General features: G+C 43.7%; 1 protein-coding gene across 1 annotated transcript in view; it reads left to right on the top strand.

Moving 5' to 3' along the window:
- The window catches only part of SUMF1 (sulfatase modifying factor 1), a 65,430-nt gene that overhangs the window by 5,312 nt on the left and 39,378 nt on the right, over positions 1 to 20,740 (top strand). The window contains exons 2-3 of the mRNA XM_053378141.1: positions 5,237 to 5,410; positions 7,139 to 7,213. Coding sequence (XP_053234116.1) covers positions 5,237 to 5,410; positions 7,139 to 7,213 — 249 coding nt within the window. The remainder of the gene's footprint in view (positions 1 to 5,236; positions 5,411 to 7,138; positions 7,214 to 20,740) is intronic.

Consider the following 20,740-nt stretch of genomic DNA (forward strand, 5'->3'; position numbering starts at 1 on the left):
TCTCTCTGGTCTTCCTTTTCCCAATAGAGTATGGTGAGTACAGCTATCTTTGCTGCTGTTCCTGGGACCTAGAAGTTTTCATATTCTGAGTAGGTGATGCCAGAAACTTCTATAAATGGCGAAGCTAAGGAGCTGGGGCCACTCATACCCACCCCATATACAGTGGTACCTCGGGTTAAGTACTTAATTCATTCTAGAGGTCCGTTCTTAACCTGAAACTGTTCTTAACCTGAAGCACTACTTTAGCTAATGGGGCCTCCTGCTGCCGCCGCGCCACCGGAGCACAATTTCTGTTCTCATCCTGAAGCAAAGTTCTTAACCTGAAGCACTATTTCTGGGTTAGCGGAGTCTGTAACCTGAAGCGTATGTAACCTGAGGTACTACTGTAGCTGCAGCAAGTGCAGGAGGCTTTGCCACCACATATTTGCTTAGGGGAGGAATGGGGAACCTGTAGCCCTCCGGAGGATGTTGGACTGCAACTCCCATGAAGCCCAGTTGACATAGCCAATAGCTAGGGATGATGGGAGTTGTAGTCCCTGGTTTAGGGAAATATGTAGCTGATTCCTTATTAAAGATGCAACAAAGTACACAAGTATACTTCATAATAATACTCAAGGGTGTTTTTATGTTACATAATACTGGATAGAAACAACATTTTAAGTCAGTGTGGTGCTGTGATCAGAGTGTTTTGTTTATTCATATATTGCATTTCTATCCTGCTTTTCCTCTAAGGAGCTTGAGGCAGCGTACATGGTTTTGTCCATCTTCTTCTCCTCAGGTTTTATCCTTGTGAAAAACCCTGTGAAGATAGTACTTGGTCCAGGGTCACTTTGTGAGATACATTGCGTTGGCTCCCCATGTTGTGTCTTGGTTGTGGGAGACGCAGGTTCAAATCTCCTCGTGGCCTTTTACTGTGTGACTTAGACAAGTCACTGTCTATTGGATTACCCTATTTTTAAAGGAGTACACTATGAGGTGAATGGAGGGTGAACTGCAAAGCACTGTTGTGTCTTTGAGCTACCATTATTTATCTCGCTAACCTTTCCTCGTGACTTTAGAACAACTTTGGCTTGAGCAAAAGCAATTTTCCATTTGCAAAGAGCTTTGCAAACTCAGCACATTGTGGCATTGTGCCAGGAGGATATTAATTAATTGGATGTCTCAACTCCTAAAACTCATTTTTACTGAGGAAAATATGATTTGTGAACATAATCCTCCCCTACACCCCCCCATTTGTACATTACATATTTGCATGTTGGCTAATACATTGAGCACAACTATCGTTTGTTTGATAGGAAAACAAATAAAAGTCAGAGGCTATAAAATAAAAAGCGATCTTTCCGTTCATTCCAGCTCTTTCAGACGTTGGCAGCAAACCTTAGAAGGCCAAGGACAACCTAAAAGGAAAATAATTTCACCATTAAGAAGTTTAAAGACTCCAAGTTATTCTGCGAAGGGCTAATATATGAAACTGCATGCTTGCATGTTTTGCTTCTGTGCTGATAACACTTCCAGTTTTTTATCCTGTGTCTTGGAATGTGTCTGAAATTTTGAACTGGAACTTATTCTAGTAACTTATCTTTGTGGTATGGTTGCTGTTCCCTCATATTTGGCTTCCATGATTGCTCTCCTCAGGCACCCTCCTCACATTTATTTATTCATTCATTCATTCATTCACTCACTCACTCACTCACTCACTCACAGGGCAGTTTACAGTATAAATCACATGTTAAACCTACAGTCAGTTTGGAGACAAGCGTGCAGAGCTCTGACCATTCCTCGTGTTGGAGGTTGAATTTCTGAAGCGAGAAAACATGTGCACTCAAGGAACTTCCCTGCAAAATTTAGAAACTTGGTCTTCCAACTTATTTATTTAATCAATTTGTATACTGCCTTCCAAGAAAGAAAGAAAAAACCATTCCCAAACTGTGCTTGCCCCAGCTGTTGTGTTTTACATGCAGGTAGAATATCTTAAGAGTGCTAATTCATTAGTAACACTTGTAGGTCTATATCATGTGTCATCCAAATTTTTGTTGATGTTTAGTTTGTGGTTTATCCTGTCAGAATGAAAGGTGGTATATAAATTCTTACGATAAATAAATAAATATTGTTGGCACTGCCCCTGCACCCGAAGCTTTTATAAAAGAAACTTCTCTTTCTGCGCCTGCTAAAAATTGGACTCTTGTATGGTTTTCCAGCCTCAGAATGATTGGTGGCTGCCTTGGAAATGGCTGAATGGCATGCCGATAAATTGGCATCCTGCAGTCATTCATTCCCAAGTATCTGTCCCCTTTACAATTCTCATAAAATTCATTTATTTATAAAAAAGTATTTATATACCACTGTGTCATAAAAATATATCACAGCAGTTTACAACAGTATAAAACCATACAGTGAAAAACATGAAAAGTTAAAAACAAGTTAAAATGGAAAAAAAATAAAAACAAATCAGTAAGCCATTGTGGGGGATTACTCATAATCACCTGCATAGGCCTGCTGGAATAGAAAAATTTTCAGCAGGCATTCAACAGTTGACACTTGTTGTTGTAATGACATAAGGCTGGGGAGGGGACGGGAAGGATGATCAGTGAAATGTCCAGAATGCATCTCTAAGACAGGGTCAATGTTGTGATGTTGTTAGATCATAGTTCTCATTATACCTGATCATTGGCTTTGCTGGGAACGATGATGATGATGATAATTATTATTATTATTATTTATACCCCACCCATCTGGCTGGGTTTCCCCAGCCACTCTGGATGGTTCCCAACAGAATATTAATAATAATAAAGCGATACAACACCAAACAGTAAAAACTTCCCTAAACAGGGCTGCCTTCAGATGCCTTTGAAAAGTCAGATAGTTGTTTATGTCCTTGACATCTGATGAGAGGGCGTTCCACAGATGGGTGCCACTACCTAGAAGGCTCTCTGCCTGGTTCTCTGTAACCTTACTTCTCGCAGTGAGATAACCGCCAGAAGGTGCTTGATGCTGGACCTCAGTGTCCGGGCTAAATGATGGGGGTGGAGACGCTCCTTCAGGTATACTGGAGTCAAACAATAGTGAGACGATGCATTGGCTACCCTTGCTCTGGGCCGTAAAGTGTGTTATTGCACCACGCTGTTCAGAAGCTGTGAACAGCGTTTCTGCTCTGCACGAGCAAGTAAACAAACCATAAGCAGTTTATCTCAGTGTAACGTCTGAATCCAGGGCCCGTGGTCTATTCCATCCTTAACAAGCAGCAACCATGGATTCAACAGCAAGCCATGATTTCAGGCCGCCCAGCGATCATATTTCATTGGAGCAAAACAAAACCTGGTCTGAGGTTCAGCTGTCGTACTATGCTTCATGGCTAGTTGACCCACTCATGTGATGGCAGAAGCAAAATGGGTATGTGTGCTACACAAGCAGCTGATCTTACCTGCCCCCCTCACCTGACATCACTATGATGCCAGATGTGTGACAGGTGGGTGTCATTTGGGAACCTGGCAAACCAAGGGGGAGAGGCCTAAAGGGCCATATCTGGCCTGCAAGTAGATCCCCCACCCCACTATATAACATAAACAAGTTTGAATTCTGCTGGAGACTGAAAACCAACATTGATGTTAAATAGCAATACAAATTGGACTCCCTTGGGATGTTGTCGACTTGCCTTTCTTGGTGGTTTTTAAGCAGAGGTTGGTTGGCCATTTGTCATGGATTCTTTAGTAGAGATTCTTGCCTTGCAAGGGGTTGGACTAGGTGACTCTCGGGGTCCCTTCCAGCTCTACAGTCCTGTGATTCTTTGAAATGAAGAGCATGCACCTTAGGAGCTATATTTCCTTTACAGCTAAGGCTGAAAATAATCCACACAGGTACATAATTAAAGGTATGCTGAAATTCAGCTTCAAGGACAATATTGAGAGGCTGTTTGTTTTTGTTTTTTTAAACTGTGCATTGACGGGCGAGAATCTGCCTGCATACGTCAGTGTGGGATGAATCAGTCGCTGAAGCATAAAAGAAGGGTTTTTGTTCTTCTGCCTTTAATTTTTGAAATGCTCCTGTTCTTGTGTGTGCTCCAGAGATAACCGAGGGGTGAGCTATTAATCTGTGATTTCTGAGCCAACTTGGAACAGCTACCTTAGCAGTAGTGAGTCAGCAAGAAATGGGAAGATAGGCAGAGCTGCAGTTCATACCTTCGTCATAGTCTTGCATTTTATTTAGATCAAAAGAAACTCGCACACACAAATAATTGCGCCCCGCCAAGCAATAAACCAAGGAAGACAGAACACAGAACTCCTCAGCTGATGGGTTCTGTTGATGATGATCACAAGGCATTTAGGCAACTGCTGTGCTTGAGAGATGCAGGAGGTATTGCTAATATCAAATCCAGCCCAAGCTTAGGAAATAAACAGAATTCTGTTGAAAGCATGTGTGTCTCTTTTTCTTTAGGGAACTTCCCAGTTCTGGGTGCGCTGCTAACTTTCGTGCCCATTTTGTATTTGGCTTGATTATAAAGAAATCTAATGGAGCTAAATCTCTGTGCTGGGAAATGTTCTACCTGTTGGATTTTTGCCTGCTAGGTGGTTGTGTCCAGGCACAGGAGGGATAAAGAAAGAAATAGAAAATAAAAAGATGATCCAGTCTTAGAGCACAACAGTTTGGAGGTTTATTTGAATATAGACTGCAGTTTTTGTTCACTGACAGCCTTCTTGCTTGAGACTTACAATAAACCAAATATATTAGTGCTGTTTTGAAAGGTCCAGTCTACCATCTTGATTCAAGATGGCATCCAAATGTTATTCAGAAATAGACTTTCTGCCTCCCTGCAGTCAGGATAGTCTGTATTATTTTGTCTTCATTTGTTCTTCAAACTTCATCTCAGTCTTCTTTGAAGCACACCTTTATATATACCCCCATTGTCATTTACCTCTTTTGCATTCAGTGCCTACTGATTCCCCATCCCGATCTGTTTTGCCTGTGCAATACAGTAAAGCTTCAGATATCCCCACTATCAACAACCTGAAGCTCCCCCAGCCCCTTTAAGTAACTTAAATCCATTGATTTCAATGGGTCTACTGTGAGAAGCACTAACATTGACGATTACCCAATATGACCTCAGTGTAAAGTTGTTGGTCAATGGCACGCCAGCGACCATACAAGTACAGCAATTGCTTCTTTCCACATCCAGCATGGAAGGAAAATGAGGAGCTTTGCTGATATGTACTTTCCTGAAACAGCCTTCTTCATTTTGCAGATGGCCTCTATTCCAGCCGGAGTTTTCACGATGGGAACTGATGAGCCTGCTATACAACAAGATGGAGAGTCACCCGCCAGGAGAGTCCACATTAACCATTTCTTCATGGATCGCTATGAAGTCAGCAATGCAGAATTTGAGAAGTTTGTGAATGCCACTGGCTACCTCACAGAGGTAGGGAACAGAAATGTTTGGGGGGCTTTTTCACAGCAACGTTGCAGGAAAACAGTAACTTACAAAGTGATAATATGTGATGGATTAAGATAAAATAAAATAAATAATATAATACTGGCGACTTCCCACTTAAGAGGGGGTTACGTTCCGGGCCCCTGTGCACATAAGCAAAATGTGTGGAAATGGGGAGCCTCGTCAGAGCAGGGAACTAGGGCAATTTAAGAGGCATCAGAAATAACCTTTTCTTTTATACTGTACCTTTGCCTCCCAATCACCAGAAAGGGCAGGGAACAGCCCTTCTGATCCTGCTGCAATACAGTTTCCTGCCCAACAGCTGTTGAGTGGGGTAGCGCTGCAGCAGTGAGAGGTCCCTTGCGCCATTTTGGGAGCCCATAGGTTCTTTTTAAAAAGCCTTTCAAATATTTATTTCTCGACTTTTGGCTCACTGGCGTTCTTTTCAGGCTCTGAGGAGAGACTCCTCATGAGCCTTGAGGACTTTCCAGCTCTTTCTCGCCATTTCCAGGATTGCTTGCTTGACTGATTTTCTGGCGCCACAAGTATATGAGATAGCCGCTGACTTCTGGTCCTGCCCTGAGAAGATGCACTCTACTTAATAATAATATAAAATGTTTTTGCATAGTGAACCATTTTCCATGGATTTGCTGGTCTTCAAATCCCACTTTAATGACAAGTTCATTAGATGCTTCTGATCAGGTTGCTTTCTTTCAGCTTCTCCCTTACTTAATAATATCTCTGATATGAGCATGATTGTATCCCTCAAGTTTCATTTCAACTTTTAAAAATAAACTTCTAAATGATAATAATAATTGAATCTGAAATATTATAAAATAGTATTCCCAATCAATGGAAGTATAAATGTTTGCTGCAGCTGCCATCTGCTCTTCTAATCAGAAACAACAGTTGTTGTTTTTTATTATTATTATTTATTATTACTACTATTATTTCCTATTATTTCTATACTGACCTTCATTTAAGGATCACAGGGTAGTTTACAACAGAAAAACACAAAAATGCATACCATAGTAATAAATAAAAACAATACCCTCCCTCCACACAGTTTAAAAGGCCATAGATTGTTTAATTAGCCAAAGGCCTAAGAGAAGAGGAATGTTTTCGCCTGGTACAAAAGTGCCAGGGCCAAGCCTCCCTGGGGAGAGTGTTCGAGGAGCAGGAAGCCACTGCAGAAAAGGCCCGTTCTCATGTTGCCAGCCTTCGGACCTCTTGTGGAGGAGACATACAAAGAAGGGCCTCAGAAGATGATCTTGGGGTCCGAGTCACTTTATATCTTAACAATGGCTTTAGGAAGTTCCTGGGTGTATCAGTGCCAACTTCTGTGGTGTTAAGCTCCCTTCTTTTGGCTGAGATGGATTTAAAGGGAGGTTTAGACCACAGTTTAGTTCACTGGGTAGGGTTTATTTCGTAGTCTATGAGGGAGAAAAATAGCTTTAGGAACAATCATGACCTTGAGCAGAGCGATCTTGTCATCTCCCTGTGAGTCTGCCGCATGGCGTATTACTTCCTTTAACAACAAAATCTGAATTGCTGTTAGGGAGGATTAAGTAAAGGCCATTGTGCGCTTAATTGTCTGATTTGATGCTTTCTTCTTTTGGCATTTTGGAAATGAAAACACTGGTGCTGCAAGCATGCAAATCCAATTGACTTAGAGTTGCCTCTTCTTCTCTCCCTCTCCCCCTTTCTTCTTCTCAGGCAGAAAGATTTGGAGATTCCTTTGTATTTGAAGGTGTGTTGAGTGAACAAGTGAAGACTGGAATTCATCAAGCTGTGAGTCACATACCTTCCTAGCTATTGTGTTTTGGCCTGATAATTCAAGGCTGTGAACATTTTATAGTAATAATACTAATAAGTCTGTTGTAATCAAAGTATGTGGTGACCTGCAAAGATGTGTTAGATTTCAGTACAGGAAACATTATCATAATTATTTTCAAGGATTATTAGTTCACGTTAATTTTGTCCATTGTATTCCTCAAACTCCTTGGGAGAAGAGCAAATACAAGTATAAAGGAAAAAGTATATCAGAAGTAAATGAGGTTGTGGCTGGGTTTTCTCTCCTTTCTAGCTCAGCCTACACTCCAAGTAGAACCCTGACAGAGACACATGCCCGACTCTCCCTCCTGGTCGATCGTTCGGGAGCTTCAAAAGCTTTCTTCAGCCTGAACATCACAGCGACTGATGCCAACAGACATCGGCACACTTAGGGATCCGCCGAGTTTGCGCATCATGCATAACAGACCTCAGCAACTCAGCATTTTGCTAATCTACTTTATTTACATATAAACACGCACAGAGTATTGCAACATGGCTCCCTCTTTCTCTAGCATCAGACAGCAAAAACAAAACAAAACAAAGGACAATAGTCCCACTTCACGGAACACAGTAACACAAACATCCTGTCTCCGTCACTTCCCACTCTGTGGAGTCAAAACCTATACCGTCATGTGATAGACAACAATCCCATGACTGCAATCATGGAGCAGGAATTCTAACAGTGGCTGGGTTTTCTCTCCTTTCTAGGGGTTGATGCAGTGACCCATGCAAACAGAGCTGTGCCTTTCCTTGTAAGCAGTAATATGAGTCATAGAATTGTAGAGTTGGAAGGGATTCCAAGGGTCATCTAGTCCAACCCCCTGTGATGTAATTGTTGTCATCTCTGTCCATCTATCTTTCACGGGCTCTGAAGATGCCTGCAAATTAGTTGGTTGACACCTACAAGGTGCTTTTGGGGAGCTCCTAGAAAGGAAATGTAGCTCAGTGGTAGAGGAACAGCTTTGCGTGCAAAATTATTGATCGTTTTACTCATAGAAATTACTCAAAGTGATCTACAAACACAATAGAAATACTGAAACCAATTAGAAAAGACACAATGAATAATAACTTTTAAAAAAAGAAAACCAGCTATATAAATGAGGTCTAAAAGAGGCTACAAATACTTAAAAACACTTAAAGTTAAGGGCCAAAAAACCCAGGTAAAAAGAATTTTTTTTTTTGCTTGGTGCCTAAAGATGGTCCCGGGGAGAACATTCCAGAAGTAAGGAGCTGCCATTGACAGGGCACTTTTTTTTGTAGCCAGCCTCCAGACTTCCCATGAAGGAGGCTTATGGAAACGGGCCTCAGATGACGATTGCAGGGTCCGGATCTGTTCATGTGGGGAAAGATGGATCTTGGTATCCTGAGCTGCACAATGCTGTAGCAGTCGGTGTGGTGGAGCCACCCTCCTGACAACAGCATCGCTGTAGACTGTCCTGGGGCAGTGGTGAAGTTGGGGTTGCATTGGACTGACTCCACTGAAGTGTGCATGCAGCCTCCATGCTGCTGCTGTCTCTTCCCAACACTGTCGGGTAATCCACAGCGACATCAGTGAACCCATCTGTTGCTACTATCAGGAAGCCAACTTCCAATCATAGAATCATAGAGTTGGAAGGGACCCAGAGGGTCATCTTAGTCCCACCCCCTGCAATGCAGGAATCTCAACACATGGACCCTCTCCTATCCAGTTTGAAACTATACTAGACACTGCTTATCTTTGCAAATGCGCTAGCAGTGTTATTGATGCACCGCTAGATAGCCCATGCACTCACACATTCCTATAGGCCAGCATCTACAAACATGTGATGTGGGAATGGGCTGTGATACTGAAAACTAAGGGTGGCATTTGACTAAATTGTTGCAAGGAATAGAACTTTTTTTTTAAAGAAAAGGTAAAGGACCCCTGACAGTTATGTCCAGTCGCGAACTACTCTGGGGTTGCGGTGCTCATCTCGCTTTACAGGCCGAGGCAGCTGACGTTTGTCCGCTCCGCAGACAGTTTTTCCAGGTCATGTGGCCAGCATGACTAAGCCGCTTCTGGCAAAACCAGAGCAGTGCATGGAAACACCATTTACCTTCCTGCTAGAGTGGTACCTATTTATCTACTTGCACTTTGGTGTGCTTTTAAACTGCTAGGTTGGCAGGAGCAGGGACCTAGCAACAGGAGCTCACCCCATCGCGGGGATTCGAACCGCCAACCTTCCGATCAGCAAGCCCTAGGCTCAGTGGTTTAGATCACAGCACCACCCACGTCCCGAGGAATAGAACTAGCATGATGCAATTTCCCCCCTCTCTTTCCCCAACCCCATGTGAAGCCCCTGCTGCCCACAAATCACCTCCAGAGGGTTGTAGGAACTCCCAGAACAGATGGGGGGGGGAGATTGCTTCGTTGCGCAAGGAGAAATCCCTGCACTGGTGAATGAGCTGTTTAATGCTACCACCTCGGTTGTGGAGGTTTCACTGGAGGTTTTTAAACAGAGGTTGGATGGCCATCCACCTGTCATTCTTTAGCTGTGATTCCTGCATTGCAGGGGGTTGAACTAGATGGCCCTTGGTTTTATTTCTATGAATAAAACCCTAAAATTCAAGGTGGTGGTGATTATACCTGTATTACAAAAACAAAACCTTGCTAGGTGACTTGAAGGCTTACAGAGCAGATAAGCTGTTCAGAGTCAGGATAAGTGCCTTGCAGTGCTATACAGATGTTGTCCCTCTGTTTTGCTTCTGCTTTTCACCTGAGAAATACAGTTTGCCGAGAGGGGCAAGAACACATTAATTTTCCCTTAAACACATGTAGGGGGCCTCTTGTGGGCTTTCAGTTGCATTTTGGCTGGCTGTTCGGGGAGAGCGCCAGGTGACTTAGTGTTTTTGTACCTTAATCAGTTTAGCTTTCGCAGAAGTGATTCATCTTACCATGCTCCCACTGTGCTCTCAAAGGAAAATATTATGCATTGGATAAATAATAGCACACACTGGAGCACATTGTGTGCAGAGCTTCTAGGTGCAATTAGACCTCGCCGGGTTTATTCTTTGTCATTGAAGAAAGTGGAAGCTGTGAAGAAACGGGGAGAGAGGAAACTTAACAAATCTGTTAAGCCACAGTTTAAGAAACCAACGGAGTGTTGACTCTGACCCGATACGTGTGGCATAACAAAACTCCCTCACCTCCCTCAACTCTTTGTGGAAATGGGCCCTGCTTCTGCTGTTGACGAACTTTGAGGCGATGTGCTTGCTGCTTTTAGGGCAAGATAGATGGCCTATTTTAAATACAGCTAGAAGGATCTTGTTCAGCAGCCTCCATGGTTTTTTGTTGTTTTTTGCATCCTTTGAAGATGAAGGATTCTGATAAATGCTGAATGGCAAAGGATTCTGCGATTGCCAGACTCTGCTCCTGTTCGTGGGATGGAGGGGAATTGGGCAAGTCTGACAGACATATGGTAAAGCTGGGAAGTGTGTGTGTTCCAGGAATGCTTAGTTTTAAGTGTCAAGCTCTGGTTTTCAGAAGCCTGAAGAGGCGTCACTGCTTCCAAATGGGGCTCTGGAGCTTAAATCTGTTGGGAGTTCAAGCTCAGTTATTTCCCAACACCCCTGGCCATTGGTCATAATTGCTGAGGCTGATGGGAGTTGTAGTTCAGCAATCTCTGGCAGGTCAAAGGGTCCCTACGCCTGACTCTCAGCATCACACAGGCACATAATAGGGGAGGGCTGCATAGACTCAAGGTTATGGATTTGTATCTAGAGCACCATTTTAGTTTTTCAAAATGGCATGGCCTGTTGAACCCAAAACTGATTATTACTACAAAGGCCAGCACTTCAAGGGCTGCTGTTTTGTACTGGCTGGGCAGGGGTGATAGTGACATTTGCCTTTTGACAACAAAATGATCCCCTCAAAGGCAGGCAGGGAATGCATGTCTCTCTAAAAAATATTTGCCCTGCCATATTGTTTCCCCCCTCAAGAACTGTCAATTTTGGCAGGGAAGTAGAAATGCTGTAATTAATGCGCCCCCCCCCAGCATTTGTTTGCATGCCTTAAAAAACAAACACATGTGAAATACCAGCACCAAACCTTGCAATAAACATTGGGAGATTGTCCATCTCTCCCTTAGAGAGCTATTCAGGAAACAACCATTTTAATATTCTGTTTGCTAATCTGTGCCTCCACATTTTACTGTACTACCCTGAGTCAAATGGCAGAATGCCTTTTTTTTTTTTTTAAAAGCAGCTATTCTGTATGTCACGGTCCTTGGCCTAACTCAACAAGCATTGTCCCTGATGCTTGCAATTGGAAGTGAGTTGGAACTGGCTCATGGCCCAAAGTGTTAAAACGCTGTTGCTTCTTTCCAGCGATTTCCCCTATTTGGTTAGAGTAACTTTTAGAGGACTGTCCTTTGCCTTGTTTTTCAATATGTATTATTAGGACATCCTGGCATGCAGAACATCATCTGGGTAGGCATGGAAAAATGATATTATTCTGATGACTTTGGCCAGCAGCCTAGTGATGCAGGGACTTGCTTTTCTTGTGGTTTGGCATTCTTAACCTGTTATTTAACTGTTCACCCCAAAGTGTTTCCCTTTTCAAGTCTGTAGGCTGGAATGGAGAATACAAAAGCAACATCTGGAGGAATATTTGCTGCTTGTTGTCTTTTTCTTTTTAAATATCCTTACATTTAAAGCATTAAATACAATGCAGTTTTGTTGCTAATTTTCTAAACTTCGAGCTCTCAGTTGTATGTAATTTAATACTGCGCGTGCACCCCCCCTCCCTTAGGTATAACTTGGATGGTGCTGGCAAGGCCAGGGCTGAGGAATTCATACAATTGACATTCAGGCTTTATGATCACAGTCATTGACGCCATCTAAGGAACTAACAAGGGTCATACCTAAAAATATTGATTTGCACAGGCGTTAGGAAAGGCAAGTCAACTTTGCATCAGGTTCCCAGTCCAAGGATGCAAAGTTGGATCCAAAAAGCAGGCAAGATTAATTTGTTTGGCACTGGATAATCAGTGGAAAAATTGCAGAGCACAAGAATACAGACCAATAAGGATCAAAGGGAGGATAGTTTGACATGTTTGTTTTTATTCTTCTAAGTAGCTGGTTACGACAGCAGGTTATCAAAACTTTATAAAATGTGGCCCCCTTAGATCTTCTGATCTTTACCCTAGCCTAGAAACCTGCCTGCCATATCCCCTGGGCTGCTACTTCCCTACATGCTGGGTTTTTGTATACACTTCTCCATGATGGCTTTTGCATGGCCTTTTTTAATGCTGTTTGTCCTGCAGTACTTCCAAACCAACTCAGCATCAACCCATTATATGGTGTCATTGTATGCCTTTGCATGGGAAGTCCTGTTGCGCAGAAGAAGACCTACCACTGGGAAGATGAACTAGTTGCATATCAACCAATAACGGGGCATGGGGTAATATGTGTCTTGTTTCTCCATTGCAGTATTTGAACTAGAGGTCTGGGGAGCATGTGTGTATTAGTTTGTGTGACTGTAACTTTTTCATCTTTACCTTTTTTTTTTGATGAACAATGTTCTATAAAATCTCTTGGAAATATCTCATCCGCATAGGTTAGCGCAACCTGAGAAGGCCCTCTTTTCTTTTTGTCTTGAGCAACTCTTCCCTCTTGGTATTATTTGCGTTGTGGTATCTCTGTATGGTCGGTGGCTGCTGTTTTCAAATTTAACGCAATTCTGTTGCTATGGAGGCAGAACGTTGAACAGAAGTAGGTCAATTCAGTACAGGGTCTGATGTGCTTGGGAAGCAGAGAAGCTTAGCTGGAGAGAAACGTGGATCAGGTGAGCACCAAAGGTGTCTCGCCTTGTGGTCAGTCTGTTTGGAAGAGCACATGTACCTGTATTTAAGCTCATATCTTTCTGATCGGGGCTGTCAAATACGCTGAAGTGGACAGGGAACGTGCCGTGAGACAGGTGGGCTGATTGTCTTGTTTACTTTGCGTGGGGAGAAAAATAAATCGGGCCTGAAATCCTAAGAAGACTTGTTGTTGCCTTAGTTGACAGAGGTGGGGTTGAGCAATGGGAATTGTGCAGGCTGTCTCCGTTCCGGCTTCTGGAAGAGGAAAACTGAAAATAAAATAGCTGCCACATCGGTTGTTGCCCATAGAGTGACAGGGAAGCTTTGTCGGGTATGTGGGATGATGATAATGTGCAAGCTGATCCCATTTACTTTGGGGTCAGAGACAGAATTGAGGTTGGCAGTGAAAAGGACAGGCAGGTACTTATTGAGGTGTCATCCTACAGATGAGACTTGGATAATTGTATTGCCTGTTGCAGAGCCTGTTCCTGAGTAGAGAAAATGCTATGTTTGTCACTTCACAGGAAATGAAGACACACTCTTCAGGAGCAAAGGGTGGCAGCCTGAGGATGAGATCAAATATGGTGTAAAAATGGTATCTGCTCACCAAAGGAGCTTCTACCTTCCTCTCCCTGGCCCCCCAGCATTCTTCCCAAATTTTCTCCATAGTGTTAGAGGACAACCGGGCTGACATGACTGGAGGTTGCACTGAGTCAGTGATGCTAAAGCCAGCTGGGTAGTGCTCATGGCAACAGTTTCTCCCCATGCCCACACCATTTTTAGTACATTTAAAAAAAAAACATATTATTGCCCAGAAGGATGAATGCTTTCCCACTGTACTAAAGAAGCTTAATGCTGAACATAACACCAACAAAGCTACCTGTCTCCCTCCCCAGTAATTTTCCTATCATTTTAGATTCCTTTCCCATTCTTTTTTTATTTGAAAGCTCTGCACCCCACCCCCTTTCATGGGTAAACATCTTGGGATGTTCCTTCTGGTCTTCTATCCTTTCTCTTCCCTGCTCCTACTAGGAGGCTGACAGCTGCATTTTACAACATGTACAGTTTGGGCATTGTCCTTAAGGGTGCTACCCTAAGGTTACACCGCGGTGTCTCATCTTCCAGCTAATGAGGAGGCGAACAGTGGTGTGTTCTGACAAGCTGGATTTCTGACACATGCAGCGAGGGTGGGAAATATTTTTCAACTCACAAACCCATCTGGGCAACCCATCTAGGGCCAAATGCTGGTTGTGGGTAGAGCCAGAGGCAAAAGCAGACAGAGCAGACGTGTGAATTTTACCTTTTCCGTAGTAGGCTAGTTTCTACCCACACTCATGCATCCTTCTCTGTCCTCCAGAACAAGAGGCATTGTCAGAGTTCATGGGTGCATTCCATCCAGGCACAAATGCCCAAGGAGGCTCCAACAGAGGTCCAGTGAGAAGTGTGGCTAGGGAGTCCCAAGAGCCTGGAGGGCTATATTTGAGCCCTGGGCCTAAGGTTCCCCATCCCTCGCCTAGAGCTACCATCTGGCCTATGGACTCACTATTTCGGGAAGATACGAGAACCAGGCAGTCTTTCCCCCTAGATTGTGGGGCTCCCAACCATTATAACCTCTGTTTTATCCAGCTTTGGTTTGCTCATCTTCAGTCGCTCCACAACAGCCTGAACCAACGCTGCTGCTCTTGAATTTGAAGATAATGAAACTGTGAGTAGATAACACAGAATATATTTAAAGCCTATTCAGCACACTTTTAAAGCTCATGACTCCCCCCACCCCCGGCAAAACAATTTTGGGAACCATAGTTCATTAAGGGTGCTGGAAATGGTAATTCTGGGGGGGGGACACACATAATTCTTGGTATGCTCCAAGTGTGTGGTTAATGATAAACTTCAAATGGAGCAGGGGGGAAGGCCCTCTCAACCACTGGATCTAGGGAGTGGTTTTCTTAGCAGCAGCGGCTAGCTCTGCAGCTTGGGAAGAAAACACCTCTTTGTATGAAAGAGGTTGATTTGATATAATTAGCCATAAGACAAGCCCTGCTGGATCACACCAAAAGCCCTTTTTAGCCTCTCTTCTTGTTTCCTGCAGCAGCCAACCAGATGCCTTTAGGAAGCCCACAAGCAAACGTGTGGTTTCACTGTCTTCTCCGTGCACTGTTTCTGCGTCCATTGATATCAGCAACCAAAAACTGAGTCATATAATTTCCAGGGTCACTTCTGGTTTGCTTCAACTGCAAAATCTAAGTTTGGATCACTTGTGAGAGGGTTTTTTTTTTTTTTAATACACAAAAATTGCCAAAACATGTCACATTAATCAAAAGTCCAGCTTTCATTCTTCTTTTTGTCGATTGTGCTACTTCTGATAGGTAACATTCAATACAATAAATTTCGTGAGAGAATACAATAGAATTCACTTCAATTTAGTTAACTGAGCTTTTGGGAAATAACTAAAGGTAAGGCACTAAAGCTTCCTAACAAACAGGACAAACAGAATGTCCACATTCGTTTTCTTTTATTAAAAAGTGGCATTTTAATGGATTTGTTTTCTACAGTTAGGCACGTCCAGCATTAGAGTATCGGACCTCATTTTATTGGCTTTATTTTCAGTAAATGGTCTTTGGTTTTGATGTCAAAGTGAAAAGACTTAAGTAGCTGTTTGGATATTATCTCCGCACTCTACCCTGGGTGTGCTTCAGGTTCATGCATTTACCAACATGTATGAATCTTATATTGAATCAGAACAAATGCATGAGCTGAGAAAGCCTACATTTATTTGATAAACTAAAAAGGTTTGATATCCATGTGTCAGGGGCTCAGGAGCAGAAGCACAGGGGAGAGAGGAAATGGAGAGCGAAGGGGAGGGATCCGAGGGGAGCGTAGGGGAGTATTACAGTGACCCGAGAGATTCCATGAGCTTCTCCAGCGAATCAGAAGATTCCCAGAAGGGGGCGCAGATGGTGAGGGCAAGGGGGGTCCCAGGGGGGACGCACCAGAAGCAGGGTGCCAGCGGGGACTCCCAAGGCAGCAGCGGGGGATCAGGACCAGCTCCCCCACCAGAGCGCAGTGGGGGAGAAGAGTCACATGTGTCAGGGCCAGCCTCTCCTCCAGCAGGGAGAGAAGATGAGTCAGGGCTGACCACGCCTCAATCGGAAAGTGGGGAAACGGAGGGGAGGTCAGTTCCAGCTAGCCTCCCCGTAGGAGGGAGTAGTGACAGCAGTGTAACGGTCAGAAGGAAAGTGGGAGGCTCGGCGCGCGCGCCAAGTTCAAATGTATAGGCGCGCGGGACAGCAGGAAACCCGGATTGGGAGCCAGGTCCTAAAGCCCGACGGAGGGAGGGGGAAGAGTCAGGGGACTCAGCGTCAGAGGAGTCTAGGAAGGGAGAGACCCCGACGGGCAGGCGGACCCAAAGGAGAAAAGAACAAAGGAGGAGGTGGAGCAAGGCTAGAATCTTAAACTGGTGTCAGGGGGGAGGAGATTCAGATGGAGCTTCGGCGGTCTAAGGTTAGAGACGTAGCGTTGCACGCTGCGCCTGTGGAAGTGAAACTGAACTTCAATAAAGACTTTTATACTGAACAACGAAGCAGCGTTGGTCTTCTGTGAGCTGGGACCTCGGGCAGCGCTGACACCATGCTTGAAAGAGACCACAGTTTAGGCCAGACTGAGATCTACCCTGCTGCTACATCCCTGGGGCTCCCCGCAGCTGAAATGAGACCTTCACTTCAGAGAACTAGAAGTGCATAGATATCCATCAAGCTACATAACAAGGACTATGTATGTGGAGTCAGCAAAACAGCACAGGCCAATGGAGCTGGCTAAGACTACAGTCTCTCTGCATGCAGTTTCCTGTCAGCTGGGTCAAGATTGGGTTAATGAAGGATAAAACAGCAAAAGAGAAGAAGCCTCACAGTAGAAGAAATTATTTGTCCACTAAAGCAAGTAATGAACACAAAAGATTACAGTGCTGTAGGTCAACATGCAAGACAGGCTTCTTCAGGGAGGAACAAAGTCATTAAGGATGAGATCATAGTCCATCCTTATTGTAGTTGCTCAATAGAATTTGATACAAGTTTTCTATTTGGGTGACTAGAATACCTTGTAGGGCATCGAGGTTTGCCATAAACTGAATCTACCTATGTTGTTACAGTATGTAATTTTTTCATGAAACTGCACCAAGTGTCTACAGAAAGTGGTGAGAACATCCCACAAGTGACTATTCTGGCCCTGCTGCAGAAAATATCTACCACAATCAGAAATGTTACAAAAATGTAAAAAGGCTTGCTTTTGAGGAATAAATATACAGACGCTTTTGGAAGCAACTGTTCTAAAAATTAAAAAGAAAAGAAAAGAAAGAGACCACAGTTTAGACAGTCACTTCTGCAAGGGAGTGCATGCATGGGTGGGTGGGTGGGTAATGTGTGTGTGTGTGTGTGTGTGTGTGTGTGTGTGTGCATGCCTAATTCGTGATGTCACTATGCATAACATGGCAGTTTTGGGTGGGAGGGAGAAGAATGCTCAATCCTTAAATGCACTTCCCTTGGATTTCCAAACATTAGCTGCTATGTATTACATGGGTGCTATTGTGAGTTAAAGGGTGGTAAACAAAGCAACGATGTCTCTTTAAATGGACATTTTCCTCTTCAAATCTGGAACCATTTCCAGTTTTAGAACACGCAGTCTTGCCAACCTAAGGGAATTAGAAGTATTTTCATGATTTTGTAAATAACCACTCTGTAAACAGTCAGCTTCAAAACAAATGTACCCCAGCGATGTTCCATAATTCTTTTAATGCAACAGCATGACAGTATTGCATTAGTAAGAATCGAAATTATCAAAGTAAACAGGTTAGCAAAGGTACAATAAAGGGACCAAAACGTTTTGTTTTGTTTTTTTGTAATTTATAAGCCCTACCTCTGGCAGAGTAAAGCTTGAACATGCAGCTGTGGCAAGTATCCCAAGATCTGTAGGGAAAAAATAGATTTACTATTGATGATTTATATGACATATTTTAAGTTAGCAAACCGCTATGGAATGTTCTTGCAGGGTTTTTTGCCCCATGTTTTCCCAAGAACTTTGGCTACTACCATACTTATTTTGTAGGTGGACAACAGAGAGAGTAAAAGGATCCACTCCCTCTCCAGCCAACATTGCATTGGCAGCAAACCCAGTTTGCTGTCAATCACCTGCCTCCCTGACTAGCATCTCTGTAGGAGACTGGTGTTTGTAGACATGTTTTGCTGCATGCACACTTTTACACCAAAGATGTATTAATTCACACATGAAAAGGTCCATACTTTGGTGGCCTCAGCACCGAGGCCAATAGCTCAGTTGCTAGAGCAACATGACTCCTTCATTAAGCTTTTAGGTGCCGTCTCTGCAGCTGTAGGCTCCAACCTGTGGGTTTCTCATCCTTGCAGCTGTTGGGAGCAAGCTGCAGTCCTGATTGTAACTGAAAGAGCAGGAACTCTCCTTGTACAGGACGATAGAGCTTTTTTATCAGATTAAGTATTGCGTTGCACAAGCAACAGTCTCTACATTAGTACATTCCATCATCACAAATGTTTCATTGAGAGGAAAGAGGTTTTGAGACCTTTCACAGTAAGCAAAGGCTGTGTGGAACCTGGCCCACAAAAGAATTAAAGATCTTGTTCTGAGACATAGCCTGGCTTGTTTGAGTGCAGATTAAAGTGTGCTTTGTTATAAGCTCGATATACGCACACTTCTGTCAGCCACAGCCAGCTTGCCCAATGGGCAGGAATGATGGGAATTGGCTGGGCATAACGTTTGGAGGGTGCCACATTGGCTACCCCTGGCTTAGGTGTTTAGGGAATATGCCTCTATTTCATAGAAGAATCATAGAAGAGTAGAGTCAGAAGGAATCCTGGGGGTCATCTAGTCCAACCTCCTACAATACAGGAATCTCAATTAAGGTAAAGGACCCCTGGACGGTTAAGTCCAGTCAAAGGCGACTATGGGGTGCAGCGCTTTTCTCGCTTTTCAGGCCAAGGGAGTTGGCATTTGTCCACAGACATCTTTCTGGGTCATGTGGCCAGCATGACTGAACCACTTCTGACACTGTGACAGAAGCCAGAGTGCACTGAAACGCCGTTTACCTTCCCGCCACAGTGGTACCTATTTATCTACTTGCCCTGGTGTGCTTTCAAACTGCTAGGTTGGTAGAACTGGCACAGAGCAACCGGAGCTCACCACCACCACATGGATTCGAACCGCTGACTTTCCGATCAGCAAGCCCAAGAGGCTCAGTGGTTTTAGACCACAGCACCACCTGCATCCCTAGGAATCTCAGTTATAGCATCCATGACAGATGTTATTGTAAGTTGTTTCAAACTGAGCTTAATATTGCATTTTATTGTTATAGCCCATGCTGAGACAATAGGACAAAGGGTGGGAAGTAAATAAATGGATACGTAATCACACAAACACATACACACCACTGTCTACCCATCATTCCTATTTGGGTGCACTTCTTTTTCCTGGAAGGAGTTTCAAACCCTAAATGAGATTTGGGAGTGGGGGTAAGACACTGAGGAAACAAATTGTGACTTTTCTTCTCCCCCCCCCCAAATTCCCTCTACCCCAAGTGTGTATTGCATTTGGCCTTGAATTGAAGTATTTGGTATGCAGCTGCCAGCTTTAGGCATTATGTAACTTCAGAAAATAAACTGCCTTTACGGAAAAGTGAGATTGCTATGTTTCAACATTTTAAAGGAAGCTTGGCCGTGACCTGATGACTTGGCAAGGCTAATAATGCCTTGTCGACAGAACACAGATTTCTTTGCGAGCGCAGTGATGGAGCTAATCTATGGTCATGATGGTGTGGGTTTTGTAAGCTGATCACACGCACAAGAATGCAAAACGATTGATTGGAGGTTTCTGCCTGTGAAATACATCACACCATATCTCTGCATTTGCAATTATGCAAGTATTTCCTTCCGAGATCTTGAGCCTGTGCTTGTTAATGGATCAGGACTCGGTCACAATCATATGCCAAAACCCGAACAGAGGCAGGGTTTAATTTGAGCCAGGGCAAAGTAGCAGGACCTGTTTCAGTGCCAGGTTTCAGCTGTGGGGTCTACATGAAGGAGTAAGAGAATGCAACTGAGTATGGATAAGTTCCTTTGTCTCACCACTCAGTAGTCACACCCAGTCTCTGAAAATCTGGGGTAAAGAGAGAAGACCACTAAATCAGAAAGCATGACCCTGAGGTAGACCAGAACCCTCCTCTATACTTCAGTATCTACCCTTACTTTCCTTTTGAACTTGGTACGCTGAACCCAAGTGGAGAATCCAAAGCACACATCAAAACTTATTGCAACCCCATAGCATCTCTGCAAAGCACCATCTGTGCTCCAGTTTCCCTATTAATGCCCTATCACAGAATCCCATCGTATGCCTTTCCCCCCAATTCTGGGACCTTGTTCTTTGTGTTTCCCGGCTTCTTTTGTAGTCTTCCACCTATTTCTTTCAAAATTGACGTGCCACTTCTCCCACTGTGCTATCACCATGTTGCTGTTTGGCTCCCACTGCTGTTAAAACAGGTTGATGATAAATGCTGGCTCTACTTGGGTCAGAGTGGGTCTGTTGGAAGGCTCTGTTGTAACTGCACATTGATGTCGGTTTTTCCTGGAAAGCTTCTTTCACTGCTAAA

Source organism: Podarcis raffonei, chromosome 2 (assembly GCF_027172205.1).
Source record: "Podarcis raffonei isolate rPodRaf1 chromosome 2, rPodRaf1.pri, whole genome shotgun sequence".
Classification (NCBI taxonomy): Eukaryota; Metazoa; Chordata; class Lepidosauria; order Squamata; family Lacertidae; genus Podarcis; species Podarcis raffonei.